General features: G+C 43.8%; 1 protein-coding gene across 15 annotated transcripts in view; it reads right to left on the reverse strand.

The window, feature by feature from the left end:
- Positions 1–19,673, reverse strand: part of SCRIB (scribble planar cell polarity protein) — a 2,800,411-nt gene extending 2,780,738 nt beyond the window's left edge. For all 15 annotated transcript variants that reach the window (XM_044067477.1, XM_044067487.1, XM_044067486.1 and 12 more), the window contains exons 1-2: positions 19,599–19,673; positions 17,553–17,616 (exon numbers count right to left, since the gene is read on the reverse strand). In XM_044067477.1, coding sequence (XP_043923412.1) covers positions 17,553–17,616; positions 19,599–19,645 — 111 coding nt within the window. In that variant the 5' untranslated portion in view covers positions 19,646–19,673. The remainder of the gene's footprint in view (positions 1–17,552; positions 17,617–19,598) is intronic.
- Between the last annotated feature and the right edge of the window lie 1,596 nt (positions 19,674–21,269).

Raw genomic sequence — 21,269 nt, forward strand, 5'->3', positions numbered from 1 at the left:
ATGAGGTCTTATGTCCTGTGGAATTGGTTTTCCATGGTAGGAGTAACAGAATCTTATGCAATTTCCTATCCATTTGGAGATTGTTTGTTTGGAAATTGCTTTTCCTTCCCTTCCTGTTGCATAGGCTACAAAGAGCTGGTCAGTTTTTCTGTTACCCTTGGTTCTGTCCAGGTAGTAGCGTAATTGTCTGTGTACATCCAAGGTATGCATTATTCTTTCACCTTTGTTTTGTGGATTGGGAAAGAAGGTAGGTAGGTGGATTGCCTGGTTTAAGGACACTCTGGATACCACCTTAGGCATAAATGTAGGATTAGTTCTCATGGACACCCTATCTTGGTGGAAGATTAGGAAGGGTTGTACTGCCATTAGGGCCTGTAGTTCAAACCCTCCTTGCTGAAGTAATAGCCAGTAAGAAAGCAGTTTTCCATGACAGGTGCTGTAGATCTGCTGTTGCTGCTGGTTCAAACGGAGGGAGTGTCAACTTTTCTAGCACAAAGTTCAAGTTCCATGCTGGTAATGGTGGTTTCCTAGGAGGTTTTACATTCTTGATCCCTCTGAGAAACTGCCTGAGTAGAGGATGTGAAAAGACAGGAGGATCAAAGCTGTATTCTGCTGAAATAGCTGATGCATGTATCTTGATGGAGGAATAGGACAGGCCAGTATGTAGAAGCTCTGCCAAGTACTCCAGAATGTTAGCAATATCTATGTTCGACACATCTTTTCCTCTTTCAGTACTCCAGATGACGAACCTTTTCCATTTTCCTGCATAGTTCCTTCTTGTTGAAGGTCTGCGGGCTTCAAGGATAATGTCTTTAACCCTTTGTGAAAGGTCTGGGTTAGTTAATTTTATGTGATGTTCCAGGCAGTCAGTTGCAAGGTTTTTAGGTTTGGATGTATGATGTTGTAGTTGTTCTGAGTTAACATCAGAGGCATCAGGGGTATTGGCCACATTTTCTCCCGAGACATGCTCCTCAGCAATGGGTACCAGTGTTGTCTTGGCCAGTTCGGAGCTATCAGAATTATCCTTGGACGTTCCTCTTTGATTTTGAGTAGTACCTTGTGTATCAAGGGTAGAGGTGGGAATGCATATGCTGTCAGGCCTTTCCAGCTGAAGGAGAGAGAGTCCACCTTCCATGCAAGTGGGTGGAATGTCCTTGTGCAGAATTTTTTGAGTTGGTGATTTTGTGGGGAAGCGAATAGATCTATTTGTGGTATTCCCCACTTCTTTGTGATGGCCTTGAAGATGTCCGGGTGTAGCATCCATTCGTGAGCATCCGAGGTGGTTCTGCTTAAGATGTCTGCTAGGGTGTTCTCTTTTCCCGGTACAAATATTGCCTGCAACTGGATGTTGTAGCTGAGAGCCAGATTCCACAGGTCCAAAGTCATTCTGCATAGGGGGTAAGAATGAGTGCCTCCCTGTTTGTTGATGTACCACATGACTGTGGTGTTGTCTGTCCTCATCATCAAATGGCCTTCTTTGAGGAATGGTCTGAATTTTAGGATTGCCAGTTTTACTGCCAGCATTTCTTTTTGGTTTATGTGCAGGTGTAGCTGGTCCTGAGTCCACTTTCCTTGTACGCATTTGTCCAGCATGTGTACCCCCCATCCTAGGTCTGAGGCATCCGTGGTGATGGTTTGGTTTGCTCGGAAGTTGTGGAAGGGTAAGCCTGGGTTTGACTGGCATGCCCGTGCCCACCATAGGAACTCCTGTTTTAAGCAAGGGATTATTGGTATTTCTGTTTCTAAGCTGTGCCTGTGTTGAGACCATAAATTCTTTAGGTACCACTGTAACTTTCCCATATGCAGTCTGGCATGTGGGACCAAGATTATGCATGATGCCATGAAGCCCAAGGCCTGCAGAACTTTTCTTGCTGTTAGTTTGTTCTGCTTTGCCAATTGTAAGAAGTAAAGAGGGAGTTCTTTCTGTTTTTCTGCAGTTAGGAATGCCATCTGTTTTACTGTGTCCAGTTCCGCGCCCAGGAAAGTTTTTGTTTGGGATGGAATCAGCCTTGAATTTTGAAAATTGACTGTGTATCCCAGGGCTTGTAGCAAGTAAATGGACCCTTTGTAAATCTGTTGTCAGCTTGCTTTTGTTGTCTGCTTGTAACAGGCAGTCGTCCAGGTAAGGATAAATTTGGATTCCCTGTACTCTGCAGTGAGCGATTACTGATGCCAGGCATTTTGTGAATACTCTGGGCGCAGTAGATAAGCCAAAGGGCAATGCTGAGAATTGAAAGTGCTCTGATCCTGCAAGAAATCTGAGGTATCTTCTGCAATTTGGTCGAATGGGGACGTGCAGGTATGCCTCCTTGAGATCTAGAGTTACCAGCCAACACTCCTTGCCAAGCATGGGAAGAAGTTGCTGTAGGGTCAGCATTTTGAATTTTGGGACAATGATGTATGTGTTTAAGATGGACAGGTCGAGAATAGGTCTCCAGGTTTTTTCTTTTCTTGGTACTAGGAAGAGTCTGGAGTAGAATCCTTTGCCCTGTTCTGTTATTGGTACCCTTTCCACAGCTCTCATCTTTATTAGTTCTGCTGTCTGGTGCAGGGCTTCTATTTTTTGATTTGGGGGCAGGTTTGGCATTCCTCTTTTTACTGGTAAGGTGTGGAAGTGGAACCGGTAGCCATGGTTTATGGTTTGCAAAATCCACTTGTCTTTTGTAATATAGTGCCAATTTTTCGAGAATAAGGCTAACTTTCCGCCTAATGGTGCTGCTATTTGCTCCTTGGTAGGCGGATTCAGGGTCAAGTCACTGTGATTGTCCAGTTGCAGTGGCAGTGGTTGCTTCTGTGCCTCGGTTATTACCTTGCCACTGTCGTCCTCTGTAGGCACCTCCTCTGGATTGATTTCTGCCCCTACAGCGTCTGTTCCTGCCCCTTTGGGACCTTGTGGAGTCAGGAAAGGACCAATTTTGGCAGGCCAGTTCCTGCTGAACCTTGGGGGCTGAACCTGTAGGAAATCTTTAACTGTTTGTACAGATTTTGCCTTCTCTTCCATTTTCTTCATTACCTGCTGGGCAGGTTCCCCAAATAGACTGGCTTTATCCATAGGAGCATCCAATAGCTTAGCTTTAACATGATCCGGCAAGACCTGTTCTTTCAACCATGCATGCCTTCTTATCACTGTGCCAGTCATGGCTGATCTAAATGAAGCCTCCAGTGCATCATAGCCACATTTTAAAGAATGGTTACTGACCTGCTGGATGTTATTTAGCATTTCTAATACATATTTCTTATCTAAAGATTCATCAGAGGACAGCTTTTTAATTAACTGGTCAAGCATAAACTCTTGGTATTGGATCATGTGAAACTGACAGTTTAAAGCTCTAGCAGAGAGAATAGCAGAGGTGTATACTTTTTCCCCCATCTCTCTAAGGACCTGGATTCCCTTTCAGAAGGAATAGGGTTTTTTGCTGTGGTCGAGGCTACTGCCTTAGGCCCCTGGGATATAGTTTCGGGGTCTGCAAGTGGGGCCTTGAATAGGTGGTGATGAGTGTCTGGCACCCTGTAGAATCTATCTGGTTTGGCAGGGGCCGGAGGTAAAGTATCAGGAGCGGTGCAAACCTCATTAAATGCATCATCCACAACAGGCAGTACTGGAGGTATAGCTAAGGGCCTATGTTGTGGCAAGTGCAGAAAGGTCCTAAGCCTTTTTCTAGAATCTGAGAAATCTTGTCCCTGCCATTGGAATTGTTCTCTCATGGCATGTAAGGTTTCCCCAAAGGAGAATTCCTCTGGTGGAGAGGCAGCTGGAATGGAATCTTCAGCATCTGAGTCTTCATAATTGGAAAAAGGAGCCTCTGGCTGGTCTGTAATGTCTGAATCATCCGCAGAATCATCAGAGGACACAGGCTCGGGGGGCTCTGTTCTAGGTCTCTTTTCTGGGGGCTGAGAGGCCCTGTCTGGGTGAGATTGGGATCCCTAATTAAGGATATTAAATCTTCTGCCAGAGTAAGCATTTGAGAACTAGAAGTGGGCCTGAGTGAGGGTGGTTTAACAGGCACTGTTTTAGCTATTTTAGCTGCTTTAGCCCTGGCAAAAGCCTTAATAGACATGGCTGCAGGAGGCCTAGCAGCACCACGTGCTGGGGTAGAGATATCCAAGGGGATGGTGTCTGATAGCTCAGTAGGAACCACAGTTGTAGGCAAAAGTTCGGAGGCTGATTCAGATAAGGTAGCAGGAGCCTCAGTAGTAGTCATGGATTCGGCTGAAGATTGACCAGTTTTCTCGGTTTCGGCTGAAACCGAGACACTCGCGGCTTGCTTAACCGTGGTTTCGGCCGAAACCGTGGACCGCGAGTGTCGGTCTTTTTCTTTGCGTTTTTTAATAATTTGGGTAGTCGGAGGATCCGACGGCATAATGTAAGCAAAATCTGAGCCGAAAAACTGTTCAGCAAACTCCGACCGACGCCTAAGCGTTCGTCGGTTGAAGGAGGCACAGGCCGAACAGGCTGCTACGTCGTGGTCTGGGCCTAAGCAAGGCAAACAGTAAGAGTGGAAATCTTTATGAGGTATTTGTTTCCCACAAGTTAAACAGTTATTGACTTTTTCTGACATCGGCTGAGGCAAGAAAGAGTCCCCAACGGGGTACTTAGCTTTTTAGAAGTCTTCGAAGTAGTATTCGGTAGTAGCAATCTCTGGATCTGACAGACCGGCACTTGCGAACAGCTTCTGCTTCGGGCGCCACGCGGCAAGAAAGACTGAAGAAAATGGCGTCGGCTGATGCCTTTATACCCGAAGACCAGCAGAGATGACGTCGGGTGAAGTGCGACATCAGCCGAAGCCGGACCCGGACTTTGGAATCCGGCCGACCGAAGGGCTGCCTGACGACAGGACAACCCATTTGTTATGACTGCAGATGCATCCATGAAGGACATCAATCAAAAGAGGCGTTAGTAAAGGTAGACTTAAAGGGCTCTGCAAAATTGCACAAGCGCATCCAGGAGTGTCTCGTAAGGCAAACTCCAGAAACCGCTGCCCTGCTCGCTCCATCTGCTGCGTATGATATGAGCCTCATGGAAGAGTTGACAATGGAATTTAAGGTGGACAGCTGGGAGATGACCTTCTCATTCACCCCTGCAACTAATGAACCCTGTAGAGTACCTCCTAGCTCTTTCAGGAGATCTCTTTGTAGCCTCATGAAATGAGATAAGTAGTTCAGCGATCGCAGTGAGAAAGTTGCTGAAGAAAAGATATGCTTCCCGTATATGTCCATCGTTCGAGAGTCTTTATTCGGAGGATGAGCAGATGGGGAAGACTCTGCAAGTTCCTTCTTGGTGGCTGCGGCCACCACCATAGCATCTACGGGTACTCCCTTAGTTAGGAATTCCTTGCCCGAAGGAGCTGATAAAAATTTGTTTGGTCTCGGAGGGACCAGTTTCGTAGTGTCAGGTGATTCCCACGCCTTTTGACTAACCAGGTCCATTAGTTCATCGAAAGGCAGAGCCATCAAGGAGGCTGAAGGTTGAGACCCAAAAGCCTTCAGGTAAACTGACACCTCATCAGAAGGGGTGGTGGTATGCCAGCCGCCTCTTTGCTTGAGGATCTCTGGAATATCTGCAAATGAGATCGTCAGAGGATGACCATGGGGACCCTTCCAACTCATCAAGATCAGTGTCTGGACTCATCTGGGAAGTCAACATACTTCCTCTTGCAGGTTCTCTTCCAAGGTGGCTCCTCAGAAGGATATTCTGGGGAGAACTTGGATGAGAAGGTTCGCCCAATGGGGGATCCTGAGGCTCTGGGTCTCTGCCATCTTGAGGAATGGGTGGTGCTGAGATAGTAGCCGGTGCCTTGGGGGGACGAGTACTGGCATCCTTCTGTGGTGCTGAATAGGTAGACAAAATGCTTCTCATCAGCTCAAAGGCGGATCCCACCGGCTCCGAAGACTTCCACGGCTCTGAGGAGACAGAGGAAGGCAATGGAACCAACGAGATCAGACCCAAGGTTGAAGTGGGAGCAGAGCTAACCCGAGCCGATGCTCTGAGGGGTAGGCTTGGCACCAAAGAAGATCGGGGGCGACCAGGGAACCTCAGCTCCCAGACTCACCGGACGGCACCAAGAGAGTCGGAGCAGATGTCGGCTCTGTGAACACCGAAGGAGGTCCCGGAACAGATGGGTCCACAGTAAGTGGTTCCAAGCACTTTGGCTCCAAAGGACGAGCTTGGCTCGGAGGAGGAACAATAGTGGGCTCCGAGACCAAATGGGTGGGAACTGAGAATAATTTAGACAGCGCCGGTGACTTGAGGAGTCTACGCACTACTCGTTCCATGTCACCTGATAAGCTCCTTGTAGACCTGGAAAATAGAGAAGGAGATTGAGACCTATGGAGGATTGGCGAGCTCAAAGTCGGAGAAACTGGTGAAATATCAATGGACCGGCTCCGAGTGGAGGTATCTTGCAGCTCCGAAGGCTTTGGAGCTGAAGTACCAGGCCTATCAACTAAAAGAACTTCAGACGGCTCCGAGGACTGTGGAGCCGAGAAAGTAGTGGTAGTGGCCTTTTAAATTTTTGGAAGTTTGACTGGCGGCTCCAACTGAGCCGATGTAACAGGAGATTGCCTTTTATGAGACTTATTCTTTGAGGAAGGAGACGAAGAAGAGGAGGAAGAGCTATGAATGATTTCCTCAAAAGAAGGCTTTAAGAGCCCTTTTAGAATCAACTTGTTTCTTTTATACTGAAGAACTATAGCACTAAAAGAATGACAGAAGGTGCAGTCATCTTGGAGATGAATGGCACCAAGGCAATGAACACAAACATGTCCATCTGTGATGGACATTTTTTGCAAGCACTTTTGACATTTCTTAAAGCCCGAAGGCTTATGTTCTCTCTTTTTTTGGTCTTTAGACATTTTCAAGTTAAGACCCTAAAGGCGATAGCAAAACAACAACAAAGTTTTATTAGCGAAGACTAATATGCTAAAGCTAAACCAAAGGTTACTACAGGACAACACAAGGAGCGACAACCAGGGGAAGAAAAAATAGAACCTCTAACTAAAACGGTTCTATTTCCCAAACAAAACAATAAAACAGTACAAGCCCTCTAACTTAAAACGGACGCATAGCTCTCTAACTTAAACAAGCTATAAAGACAGTAACAAACGAACAAACCACTACACGGGATACCAAAGGGGCCTAGAAAGCGACGGCAAAAGCCGTGTTAAAGGGGAAAAAAACTATCACCATTTAACAAAGAGCAGCAAAGAGACAAGAGTCAAACCTAATATGGCTAAAGCTTAATATATGCAAAAATATCAAGTTTTTGATAAAGGCAATAGAAAAACTATATCAACTTAGCCACGGCCAAGATGAGCAAATCCAACCTCGTAAAGCGGCAAACGAGATCTGGGGAATTACACCACTGCGTTATGGGATACTTTCTTGCCACAAGCCAGGTTTGAGACTTTCAGCTAAGTATTTGGCAGAGTCGGAGCCAAGGATTGGCTCCGAACCCATCATTGTAAAAATGAAGGCGAGATAGGACAACATAACATCAAATGTCTCCACTTGTAGTTACAGACCTGCTGGTTAGGCAGCATCCTGGTAGACAATCACTTGCCACCAGAAGGTCTTGTGAGATCAGTGGATCTTCCATCAGGAGTCAGGCCTGAGGTGGAAGACGTTGTCATTCTAACTACTTACAGGAACCATCCACTGTTAGGATCAGGAGTGTTTCCTATATTTCTAGATAACACAGCCAGAAACTATACCCCTTTCTCAATCACTAAGGGGTGACAAGAACTTATTTTGCTCTTTCTTCCCTGAACTTTATGAGGCATAGTATCAAAAAAGAATAGCGAGTAGTAGAGGAACCTCCCATGCCACATAATGCAGACAATTTCCCCTCTCCTTGCTGCACCAATTAGAAGAGCAAGGACCACATTCTTCCAAATGGTAAAATGGTCAATTTCTGGAGTGCCCCACTTCCAAAGACCTACATTAGACACTTCCCCTGAATCCACTACTCCTGAAAAAGCAAAACAAGCTGTTCAGAGTCCACCAACTCATTTACCTCCCTTAGTATACAAGTCTCAAACCTCTATGAAAGTGATGCCTCCTCCTATAGCCCGCTGCCACACAAATCGCCAGTCTGCACAAGGGGTATGACCATGTGCTCGTTTGTTTAATCATATAAAAGACAAGTTGTCTAAAATAAGTAGTGTCTATGACCACAGCCTCTTCTCCAAAGCCTTCAGGGCCAGTGAGACTTTGAAGCTCAAAATGTTTGTTTTAGAGCCCCCATCTCCTATAGGACCATAAAAGTTCAATCACATAAAAGCCTTCCATAGCTCTGATGTCTAACAGTGAAATATCCATCATTGGCATCTGCAACAATGTCAGTAGCTGGAGAGGGAGCCTGTCAAGTTGTTGAATATTTTCACTACGGGGCCTGGTAACAGGGTTCTGACATTAGAACATGACTCAAGACCAAAAAAGACTCTGCAAAACAGGCACCTCACAGTCCACTACAACATTCACATCCACAAATATCCAAGACAACGAAGATCAATGTAACTATCAAACTTGGACAAAAGCAGTATGATCAAAGTCTGGAGCCTGTACTGCATCCTCATCCAGGTTGCCAAAGCCATACTCCTACACCCTCTAAGAGCACACAGCAAACAGCAATGAATATAATTCAGTCCATCATTCTGGCAGAGATCCTCAGAAATGGAGTCAGAGAGAACTTCTCACAATTGGTGGTCACTCCATAGGACTACAACAGTGATAGTGACCACACAACAAACTCTGAATAAGACTATCAGAAGTAAGCTGCCCAGGAAGGAAAACACATGCAGGTCATTCTTTCATTACAAAGACCAACAAAGTGTACTGGAAGTGATTCAAATCCAGGCATCATAAAAAAATATTCAGGCACCTTGCAACCGCAGAGGCATGAATCCTCGAAAAGCAGCATACAGACCACAATGCACTAGCTGCACTGCCTTGGGGTCGCTGAGGTGCTCAATGGGACAGTAGTGTATATCCCTTTCAGAGCCATGAAACTAAGAAAAGAATCCTTCGTCCAGTTTCCAAATAGCATAAGGCCTCTAATTTTGGAAGCACATCCCAAAAATTCTGCAGAAGCAGTCTGGTCTCTTAGTAGAGCACTTTCTCAGGAAAAATCTAAGAGGTATAAAATATGGCCAAATACAATCACATCCAGCATCAACTGGTCCTTGGTGAAGGCTATCAAAGCCAAAATTAACTTGAAGCACCCCTACCCATCACAGGCAACATCAAACCACAATCAACACTCCTCTTGTTGAGCCAATAGACTAACTCATTTTATTGTTATAGGTAATTCAGGAGAAGGCAAGATCATGTGATGCTTGACAGCCTCGCTTGTAAAGCAACAAGGTTATTTCCTCCTTGGGGTTGACTGGGGCTAAAAGAGGAGAAGATGCAGGGCAATCATAAAATTCCTCCACAGTGGTGAGGACCTTCTTCCTCAAGTCACGCACAAGGTACTGAAAAGTCTATCAAAGGAGCATGTCTCCTTAAAATGAGCATCTAGAATGTCATTTCTGTGCTCTTACTTCACAGAGAGAAGTCAGTGCATTGCCATCCTCTTCAGGTACATACCACAGACTATGGCTTAACTGCATTCCTCAGCTGAAATGAAATTACAGTTCACCAACATAAAAGTGTGGCAAGGAAATCACAAAGCTGAATCAAGTCCTTCTTCAGCCTAGACTCAGGGAGAGTTAAAAGTTTTTCCAGGGTCTGGTCCACAAGGGAGGGCTAGAATACGTGACAAGTGAGATTAAAAGACAAAGGCAGAGTACTAAAGTGCGCTAGCCATTTTATAGCATTTACTGTTTGTTACTGTATCTTTTTCTCCTTTCTCTAGTAAAAAAAGAAAAAAAAAATATCCTTGTTTTCCCGCTTTTCTGAACTAGAATAGTCCAGTCTTCAGATTTGCTGATCTCTGGGCTTTGTCTTAGTTCCTGTGCTATCCATATCCTTATTTGCATAAGAGGAAGCTTCTTTGTTCACCAGTGGGAGTGGGGAGCACTGAGCAACCTATTTGTCCCTAGAGGATTGGTTCCAGCCCAGCAACTTGTAGTTTATTGGCCATTTTGGGTCAATTCCTGGCTCTTTTCAACCCCCTGTTATAAAGCCCGCTTTTGCGCTCTTTTTCACTTGTAAAAGACTCAGCACAGCTCCTCGTGGTGTCCTGCAGAGTTCTACAAGCAGCAGAGAGTGAAAGAGTGACTTTCCTGGATTTATAAGTATTTTTTCTGGCTTGCGCTTAAATTACTGCATCTCGACTGCATTTCGCTTAAAAAACAGCTCTCCATATTGTTTTTACTGTACTTGTGTTGAATTTATACTGTTAGCACTTTAAAAAGTTATTTTTTGTTTAATTTAATTGTTAGGCTAACACACTCAAGTGCACTAGCCATTTTATAGCATTTACTGTTTGTTACTGTATCTTTTTCTCCTTTCTCTGTAAAAAAGAAAAAAAAAATCCTTGTTTTCCCGCTTTTCTGAACTAGAATAGTCCAGTCTTCAGATTTTGCTGATCTCTGGGCTTTGTCTTAGTGCTATCCATATCCTTATTTGGATAAGAGGAAGCTTCTTTGTTCACCAGTGGGAGTGGGGAGCACTGAGCAACCTATTTGTCCCTAGAGGATTGGTTCCAGCCCAGCAACTTGTAGTTTATTGGCCATTTTGGGTCAATTCCTGGCTCTTTTCAACCCCCTGCTATTAAGCCCGCTTTTGCGCCCTTTAGCGCGTTTTAGCGCAAATTAGCGCGAAGTTGCTCATAGAGCAGCATAGGGCAGCGCCGGTTAATCAAGTTTAAACTATTTCTGGCTCCGTAAAGTCTGCTCTTCAATTTTTCCCTTAGAACTGTTCTACTTGCAATCTAAACAGCCTATACTCTATCTGAAAAGCTCAGCACTTGCTCCCAAAGCATTTTTTATACAGGTAAAGCACTCTTAAACAAAAGAAAGTACTTCATTCACCTAAATTCCCTTGAGTACCCATTTCCCTATAGGTCCTTTCTGACTCAGTTACACAGCAATCTTTTCACTATTTCTAGCATGTCAAGGGTCAGTTGCTGGCGTCCTCTCCTGTTCAGCTGGTGAATCTAGAATCTTGAGGCAATGTTACAATTGCCTCATGTACACAGACAACCCTCTCCTCCTCCCAACAAATACAAATATATGCGAGAGATGCAACTATATAGCCAAACTGGAGGCTGAGCTCTCTCAATTCAGTACTGGCAAGACCAGTCAGGAGGAGAAGGTAACCACGCACACCACAAACCCAGTCTCACATATAACTATCACAACTGCAAACCAAACACATAAACACACAAAACATACTCGGGCGCTGATTAAAAATCTACCAAAACAACAGAGGCCTCCAAAGCAGACACCCAAGCAACCACCACCTCAAGACATAGCACATGCAACACATAGTTCACAAAGTCAGTGTGCTAAACAGTCACAGCCCTTAAGGCCAAACAACATGCCAGACACACTTGTAATAGGTGACTCCATAGTCAGACACACTGACGTCCCGCTCACCAGACTGAACAAGGAAAAGGTCACAGTAAGCTGCCTGTCGGGAGCTAGAATCCGCCACATAACACAAGCACTCAGGTCACTCCACAGCAAGTACAAATATGACTCAGTCATTGTACATGCCGGTGTGAACGACCTGAGACGCACCTCCCTGGACTACATGAAAAGAGACATAGAGGAGCTCTCTGATTATGTAGCCCAGGCCGGTATGACCCTGACCCTGAGCAGCATCTTACCCTCACCAAGAATGATGCCACAGTACAAAGACAAAATTATCAGTTTTAACAATTGGCTTAATTACTGGTGTCATTCAAAGGGGATCCAATGTCTGTCTGCTTGGGATGACATGCTTGACAAGCCACGCTGCTTCAAGGGATGGCTTGCACCTGTCGCCCTGGGCTTCCGGATATTGGCCAAGGCTCTTGCCACCCCCATAGTGCCTTTTTAGGCAAGGCTCAAATGACAAACCTACCTCCCTAGAAAACACAAGTGGAAAAAACTAAGGGTAATGCTGCTCAATGCCAGAAGTCTAAACCTCAAGATGCACGCCCTCGAAGCCCTCCTCAGTATGGAGAACATCAATGTCTGTGCAGTGACTGAAACCTGGTTCAAGGCTCCTGAGAGCACCCCAGCACTATCAGGTTTTACCTCATATCATGCTTTCCGGCCCCAAAACATGGACCGAACCACAAAAGGAGGGGGAGTATCCATATTCATCAAAGATACCCACACCTCCAGGTTAGTGGCAACGCACGAAGCATCGGAGACCATCCAGGTGCAACTAACCATAGGCAAAACTGCCTTACAGTTTGTAGCATGCTACAGACCACCCTCTCAAACTCAAGAACCCCACACAGCCTTCCTGAAGACACTGGAGAGTATGAATGTCTCTCCAAATACCATCATTTTGGGAGACTTCAACTACCCAAACATAGACTGGGAACATTACTCAAGCCCCAACACCCTAGCCCAAAGGTTCCTAGAATTCATAAACTCAAATGCAATGGAACAACTAGTCACCATTCCCACAAGAGGAGACAATATACTAGACCTGATCATCACAAACATGGGGACAAAATGCTCCACACCGGAAGTATATCCCTCATTGGTAAGATCAGACCATAAATTAATCTCACTGGATATCCACATCCCGCCCCCACCCCCTGCACAAAAGACCACAGTGAAGAACTTCTCAAAAGCCAACTTCACACTTCTTAAGACTGAAGTGGTATCCTTCAAGGCCCTTGGGCCAGTGGAAACCACAACCCACACTGCTGAATCCTTTGCAAATGCCTTCTACGGGCACCTTCAAGAATGCATGGATCATGCAATCCCAAATAAAACCAAGACCCATTTCCCCAAAGGCAGGCGCCCGGTCTGGTGGACCCCAGCCATAAACAAACTTTACAACAGGAGGAGGAAGCTACTACATGACAGAGCAAAATCCCCAAAAGGGAAGGCATCTCTGATCAGTACTAGCAAAAAACTACGATCACTCATAAAATCATCCAAGGCCAACTTTGAGAGAAAAATCGCAAAAGACACAAAAGACAATCACAAGGCCTTCTTTAGCTATGTTAGAAACCTGGGTGGAAACTCCCAGATATGCTCAGAGTTAGTCCAAAATGACACAAAATACACTGAACCCACTGACATTGCCAACATTCTGGCAGACAGGTTCAGTGCAAATTTCTCCTCCCTCCCCTAAAAAGGAGAAATACCTATCCCAGCAGAGTGTAGCCTCCCTAACATCTCAGATGCCCAGGTGAGAGCCGCCCTCTCTAAAGCTAAAAACACAGCATCAATGGGACCGGACGGTGTCCTGGGCTGTGTGCTACATGAACTCCAAGAGGAACTAAACCCACACATAAGGCTGCTGTTTAATCTTAGCCTTACTACAGGATACGTACCCAAAGAGTGGCGACGGCAACAGTGGTCCCACTTCACAAAGGCGGTGCTTCTACGGACCCTGAAATTATCGCCCATAAGCTTGACGAGCCTGGTCTGCAAAGCTATGGAGAGGATCATTATGGAACTCATAAACAAAGACATTGGGGACCTACAGACATTGGATCCTACCCAATTTGGCTTTGTCAAGGGCAGATCCTGCCTTTTGAACTTGGTCGACTTTTTGAAACAGTCACTAAGGCCATTGATGAGGGCAAGGCAGTTCACACAGCCTACCTTGACCTTGCAAAAGCCTTTGACACAATACCCCACTCGGGCATCATAGACAAACTCACCAGCTTAAATGTAAACCCATATGTCACAAGATGGGTTGCAAACTGGCTCAAGAACAGAACCCACAGGGTCAGAGTTGCTGGAGCTATGTCAGACTCTAAGCCAGTCACAAGCGGTGTCCCACAGGGCTCAGTCCTGGGACCCCTCTTGTTCGGCATTTATTTTTCCGAGGTACAGGCAAACATAGGAGGATTGTGGCTGACAAAGTTCGCAGATGACTGCAAACTGGGCGCCATAATTGATACTCCAGCGGACACAAACAACCTTCAGAGAGGCCTCATAGAAACAGATAATTGGTGCCAGAGCCATGGCCTTAAGCTGAACGCCAAAAAATGTATAGTCATACCCTTTGGGAAAAACAAGGTACCCACAAATTACCACACAGGTGGTAATCCATTAAGTACGGAAGAGGTAATCAGGGACCTAGGGTCACAGGTTGACAGTAACCTCTCATTTGACACTCACATTGCCGAAGTGGTTAGGAAGACCTTCTATATTGCCCACCTTATCATGAAGGGTTTCACATCTAGATCAAGAGAGGTCATTGTGCCCCTGTACTCTTCTCTTATCAGGCCAATGATTGAGTACAATGCCCCATTTGGGATGTATCTCACCCGACACCTGCAGCAGTTGGAAAGACCCCAAAAGTTCCTCACCAAGAGGATAAAGGGTCTTAAACATATGTCATATGCTGCCCGACTGAAAAAACTCCAGCTCTATTCAGTCGCATACCACCTACTCAGAGGTGACCTGTGCCCGACGTACAAGGCCATGTCCAATCCGGAATTAATGGACATGCTCCACCTCAGAAAATCCAAATCCATCAGAGCCACGAGAGCAAGAGACTTAAACCTCAACACAGAAATAAATAGGACGTGCTGGAGGGACAGATTCATAACCCAGAGGCTCCCTACACTCTGGAATAGAATCCCAGTCCATGTTATGCAGAGCCCCTCACCGATTCTATTCAAGAGAAATCTTGACGAGTGGATGGGAGATTGTAGGTTTACTCCGGGGGTCATCTCTTTGTCACTACTAGACAGAGGCACAGTAAACTAAACCCTAAAAGGGCGTAGTATTCTCATCCTAAGGGGTGGTGAAAGCCACACACACTCTGGCTAGGCTTATAAATGCCCTAGGGCAGACAGTCTAGTGCGAACCTATGAACCTAAACTACACTGTAACACCTATCCTTCAGCTTTGGATACCATCTAAAAGTACAGTAGTAAAACACTGTGGTCTCTGTGATCTAATCAGGACTACTGAGAGAAAAAAAGGAATTAACTCAAGTATGCCAAGTAAGGGACTTGCTCCCTTCAGCCCAGTAAACAGAAGCATGCAACCTTTGTAGAAGCTGCTGCTGCAGCAATGCCATGCTCTTTCACTACACTGAAATTAGAATCACTAAAAAATGAAGTTCCACAACTGTTATGACTTAATAGTTTTTCCAAGAACAGCATATTTCCAAGTTTGAATTTGAGCAAGGACAAGCATGCAAAATACATGCACTGGGTGATGAGGGGAGGGAATTGAAAATTGAGAATATGTAGCCTGCACAAGGCCAGTGCTGGCATCTGCACATATTCGCAAAGTCTGTGGCCCTTTATCTGTGACTTGACCTACCAGCAAATAAGCATTAGCAATGACTTTGTTTTTATACGGCATCTGTCAGCTGGCCATCAGCTGCCACCAGTTTTTCTCCTTGTTCACCAGGTCTTTCAGACCCTACCCCTTAGTCTCCACAGGGCTCAAACTCAACCTACACACAGGGATGATGATGAGCTTACAGATGCCAGTGCAGCATCACACTGACACTGGTGAGTGTGTCCTAACTCTTTCCACCCAACAGTAGCTTTGCGAACTCTGAAATCACTACCCATGGGAGATGCAGGAGAACTTCCCAACTAAGTGGTATAATGGTTGCAGTGTGGAGCTTGCCAAACTCTTAATGTTGCTACTGTTGCACATCTAGGTAGCCTCTCGCCCCCTCCAGTATGTAGAAAACAGCATCAGCCACTCACTCCAATCCTCCCCTCCAGCACCCATGTCACAAGTCAAACATGGGTCAACTGGGCCACTGTAAGGGCTGTAGCCCTCTGTGCCATGTGGCCATATCAGAATTGATGTCCAGGTCTTAATCTGAATGCCCATCACTTCAACCTGGGTCAGCAATCCTTACCGGACTCTGTGTGTGTGTGTGTGTGTGTGTGTGTGTGTGTGTGTGTGTGTGTGTGTGTGTGTGTGTTGGGGGGGAGTCAGAGCCCAAGTTCCTTTAAATAAAGACCAGATGTTTCAAAGTACTAGTCATCAGGATCAGAACAGTCAATTTCAAGGGCTAATCAACCACCCAAGGGCTCAGAGGCACATACACTACAAAATAACACCCCCTCCACAGGGTGGGGCAGTCAGAGATGTCCCGTCTTTGGGCTCTGTTGCCTATCACACAGAATGACTAGTGCAAGCTACTCTTGCTTATCAAGGACCTGCAGTCATTTTTAAACAATGTCCTTGCCCCCAGGACGCTTGGCTCCAACCGACAACCCAGGCTTCCACCCTTGGAATGTGTTCTGGCTGAGGCCTGGAGCTCTCTACAGAACTTTGCCAAAATCTTCATGCTGGAGACTTTTGGTCACTACCAGGTCACTTCCACCCTTCTTGGTGACAAGGCAGCCCAGAAGCTTGTTCCTTTAATGTGTCTGGATAGCATGGTGGAACTGCTGGTAAGCAAGGGCTGTGTTTTACATACTGCTTTTCCTCAAGATAACAAAAGCAATGCTAGATCTTGCCTAGTAATTTGATGGGCAATGGAATACTTTGGCATTTCTTTTGTCCAGTACCTAGATACAAAGTGAATCAGGATCAAGATACAAATTTGAAAAGAAAATGGACTCTGGTTAAGCATGCCTAAGAACTCAGTGCATGAATAAGTGGCATGTACTGCCACTGAACAAATGCATCCAGAAAGCAGAATCTTCAGAGAAAAATGACAGCCTGACTGGCAGAAACAATGATGTCAAACACAGGATCCATTAATGAGGGACCAAGATTTTAAATCTATAGTTACTTGTTGCAATTTTTACTTATTCCACAAAATAGATCAGCTCTTTTGTGTGCGCTCGTGCACTCATGCACCAAGCAAGTGCGTGCATATGTCACTAAAAATCAGAAAATGTTATCCATACTTCCATATATCAAAATTATTTATACTGGCACAAATTATGCCATAGAGTCCTACACATCTTTTATCTATACTTATTAGGGCTCTAGTAAAGAAAGTGGTCTCATATCTCATCATTTTCTTGGATTGGAATATGTTTCTCCATGTTGCTGCCTTTTACTACCTACTTTTTATCAACAACTATAGCAGATCTTTGGAACTGTATGATTTGTGTAACATTAGCCAATAACTTTCAAAGCTGAAGACTATTACCACAAGCCTAGAGCAAGGAGTGAATCAAAGCCCCACAGCTTGGGCTTCACGCTTGTCCTCTGGTCAGTGTGCATGTGGGGCCTGCATATTTTTCTATAGTCTGGGAGAGTTTTCTCTGGGTACGCTGGTTCCTCCATTCTCCCAGAAACCATGCTCATTGACTGGCTATTCAACTGCATTTGTTCTTACCCTTGTTGAGAAAAGGGTCTATGGAACACGAGTTAGTTTACTGGTTAACAAATCAATATGAACCCACACAGTGAAACTTCTCTGTTAATATACTGCAAAAATATCCACGGTTTACTCCCATTTTAAATGCAATGGAATGAGAACGCGTCCTTACCAGAACTTCTAGCTCGTTGCTGCCAAGGTCCAACTGTTCCAGTTTCACAAGGAATGATAATGAGCTGCAAGACAGAAAACGCAACAGTAAAAGTCAATTCACATAAATGTAAAAACAATGACATCTGCCACAACACTGCCTTCAAATGATTAAACTACTTTTCTATGTCTAATTTTGCAATGGCTATACAAATTAATAACAGGGTAGACGAAAATGAAACCATGATCAGTAATGTCCTGTGTGAAGTAAGGGCAATCCTACCGCACCCTTTACTTAATATAACCTACTCCAGCAACCTAGTGTAGGTTGTACAACCTCAGGGTAGTTTACATAGTCAACAAAAGGGATCCTTCTGAAAAGCATGTAAACTACATAGAGCATCATCATTCAAAACTTAAGTTTGACTCACAGACAACAAACTCTGGTACTTGGCGAAGATGTTTAAGAAGCTATTAACAAGCTATTTCCTGTAGTATAATGGTCCAGGGTTTGATTCCCTCAGCCTCCAATGTCAGTGTGGCACTAAGCAAGTCACTTAAGTAGACATTGTTGCCTGGCAGAGCCTGAAAAAGGTCCATGGAGATCAGTACTGTAGCCTAGTTAATAAATACAAATCAAATAGTAATGGCACTGTACAATATCATGTGTGTCTTTAGCTCAACCACGGGGAGAATCACTAGAATTAGTTACTGCACAAAGCTATGAGCCACTCTTGATTTTGTATTACTATTAATAACATCAGTCTTAGGAATTCAACAATCTGTTAGACCTTACTGTTTTGACACTTCCAGAATATTAATCTAATTAACAAATGCATAGTTTGGGGTAAGGGTTAAGGATTAATTTTCTCCCAAATAGCAATATTTGGTCAAGACTACAAAACCAAGGGATAAAATGCTAGTCTGTCTAAGGAGGAGCAAATCTCAGCATAATCAACACTATGCCAAGAGGTTACTATGATTACACAATGGTTTAGGTAGCATGGCAAGTTTTTGGTTTGTTGGATGTGGCTGCAGTCGTGAAAAAAAAAATAAAGCCGTAACTGCCACTTGTGCAAAGTTAGGTAAATAAAACATGTGCAATTGACATTAACTTTAACAAGAGAGTTCATTTTATTTTCACGTAAAAAAATATTTGGCATAACATGTTACTGTATGCCAGGTGATGGTAAAGTTAAGTTGCTGACATGAAGACAGATTTTAAAGCAGTTTACCATCAGCTGTTTAAAATATTAAACAAAACATCCATTGACATGTTAGCAACTGAGTATTGCTCTTTCAACATTTAAAGTAATTAAGACAAAAACTCGCTTCCTGTTTTAATACTGAGTACATCAGCTTGGTCACAAACTGCCACCATTCATACATTACATAACTTAAAACGTAAAAGTATCTTCAGTAATGAGGTTAAGTATAAGGAAAACTGGCCATAAAATTTAAGGCAGCAACAGCATTGTCTTTGTACGTTAGGGTTGCCACCTTTTCAAATGGCCAAGATGTGACATTTTCGGAACACACATCAGATTTTACAGAACGACACATACCCACGGTCAGTACAAAGGATAGAACTTTACTTATTTGCCTAAATAAAAGCTTATTCTTGTAGCAGTTTAGTTGCTTATTCTGTTTCTTGTAACATTTAGGTATTTTAGATACAGACATAATTATTTTATACAACTATTACATAACATATGGGACATAATTATGTCCTACAATCTCAGGACATTTGCCATTTTTAATATTTTTTGTCAGGACACAACTGCCCAAAGAGGGACTGTCCCTCGCAAAGTGGGACAGATGGTAACTCTATTGTACGTCTTTTTTTTTCTTGTAACAAGTACGCAAATTTCTGGAGGCAAAGAAATACTCAGCATTCCTTAAACTGATAATGAACATACGTTTTGTATCGCAGCTAATTTATATCAACTATTCCTAAACCATTTAACAAGTCTATTTATTTAAATGCATTTTCAGTCAGGCTTAGGAGCAAAAAAACACCCAAAAGTAAGAATACAAAACACCTGCACAGAAAAGACAAGTTACTTACATAACGAAATGAAAGAGAAGACAATAGCAAAGCTTTAAATGCATCATACAAGCTTTTATACAAGTAAGTTAAGACAAGCTGCCTGATTATGTCAGGCTATCATGTCAGAAGGCAGAAAGCTGTATTTACCCATGAAAGTTTTTATTTTTTTTCAAAATTCAGCAGTGTAAACACAACTGGAGTTCATAAAACTGGGTCTCAAGGTACTGGAGCAAAACTGCTGACAATACATAAATGCCAATGCTTTCAACAATTAAGAGGAAAATTAAGTCAAATCACAAACAGCTACACAGCCAAAGCATACTCAAGAAGCTCAAGCAATGCCAGACTGCAGCACCACTAAACAGCATGGGATTATTTAATTAAGACAAGTCTTTGCAAACTGAAAGTGAGCATAAGAATTTTTTTCTGGCACAGATACTAACCGAACAACAGAAAAGAGAAAGCAAACTGGATGACTGTTTCAAAGTCCCCCTCTCTCTCTCATCTGATAGTTTCAAAGAATCAAGTGACTAGATCACATTTGCTTGGAAATAAAGTTGGAGTGACAAGAAACTACAATGGAATTAGAGGACCAATGTTTCAGAACTGCAGCCACTGTATATGGTCACTTTGCATTTCCATGGAAGTGAGTTACATATTGCATAACATATAAACAAGTAGTAATGAACAAGCACCAGTACCTACATTACTTAAACCTGACAGAAGTCACTTTTCAGCCACAACCAAAACCCAAAAAATACAACACATCCAGCGTGTCCTCTCTGCAGTCTATCCAAGCAATCCTGTCTTTGTTAGTGATATATTAATCTTTGCTGTTAAGAAGAGGTGCGATGGTGAGCAGACACGACTGCGTACTTTGCTTGCGATGTAAAGGAATTCCAGCTTTTGTCTTTCACAACTTGTACAGTCAGACTAAAAACGTTACTGTAGTTCATTCAATATTTAGTTGCATATTGACTGACATTTCTTTCAGAAGTTGATTAAAGTTATCTTTGAATTCGGTGGTAATTTATTTTGATTACTCTTTTCTTTTAGAATTTATTACTCACTTCTTGCAGCTGAATATGGATTCCTTAAATTACTATGCTAAAGTCTGCTCTTCACTTTTTCCCTTAGAACTGATCTAGTTCTCATAATAAACACCCTATTCCTACTCTAAAGCTTGGCACTTGCTCACTAAAGCAATTATATAAGTCAGCACTAAATAATTAAAAGCACTACACCCTCACAAACTCCCCTTGAGTACCTTGTTCCCCATTGGCCCTTTTTTCAATTATAAAGGAATTCCCAATACTATTCTAGCATGTCCAAAGGTCAGTTGTCTATCTCCTCTCCGGTCCAGCTGGTGAATCTGGGAATCTTGAGGCAATGTTACAACTGCCTCATGTACACAGACAACCCTCTCCTCCTCACAACAAATTCCAACACATGTGAGAGATGCAACCATATAGCCAAACTGGAGGCTAAGCTCTCTCAACTCAGTACTGGCGTAACCAGTCAGGAGGAGAAGGAAACCACACTCACTACAATTCCAGTCTCACATAGACCTACCACGACAGCAAACCAAACACACAAAAACATACTCGGAGGCTCTAAATAAAAATCTGCCTAAGCAACAGAGACCTCCAAAGCAGACACGCAAGCAACCGCTACCCCAAAACAAAACAC

This window comes from Protopterus annectens, chromosome 3.part1 (assembly GCF_019279795.1).
Source record: "Protopterus annectens isolate FY-2018-M chromosome 3.part1, PAN1.0, whole genome shotgun sequence".
Lineage (NCBI taxonomy): Eukaryota > Metazoa > Chordata > Ceratodontiformes > Protopteridae > Protopterus > Protopterus annectens.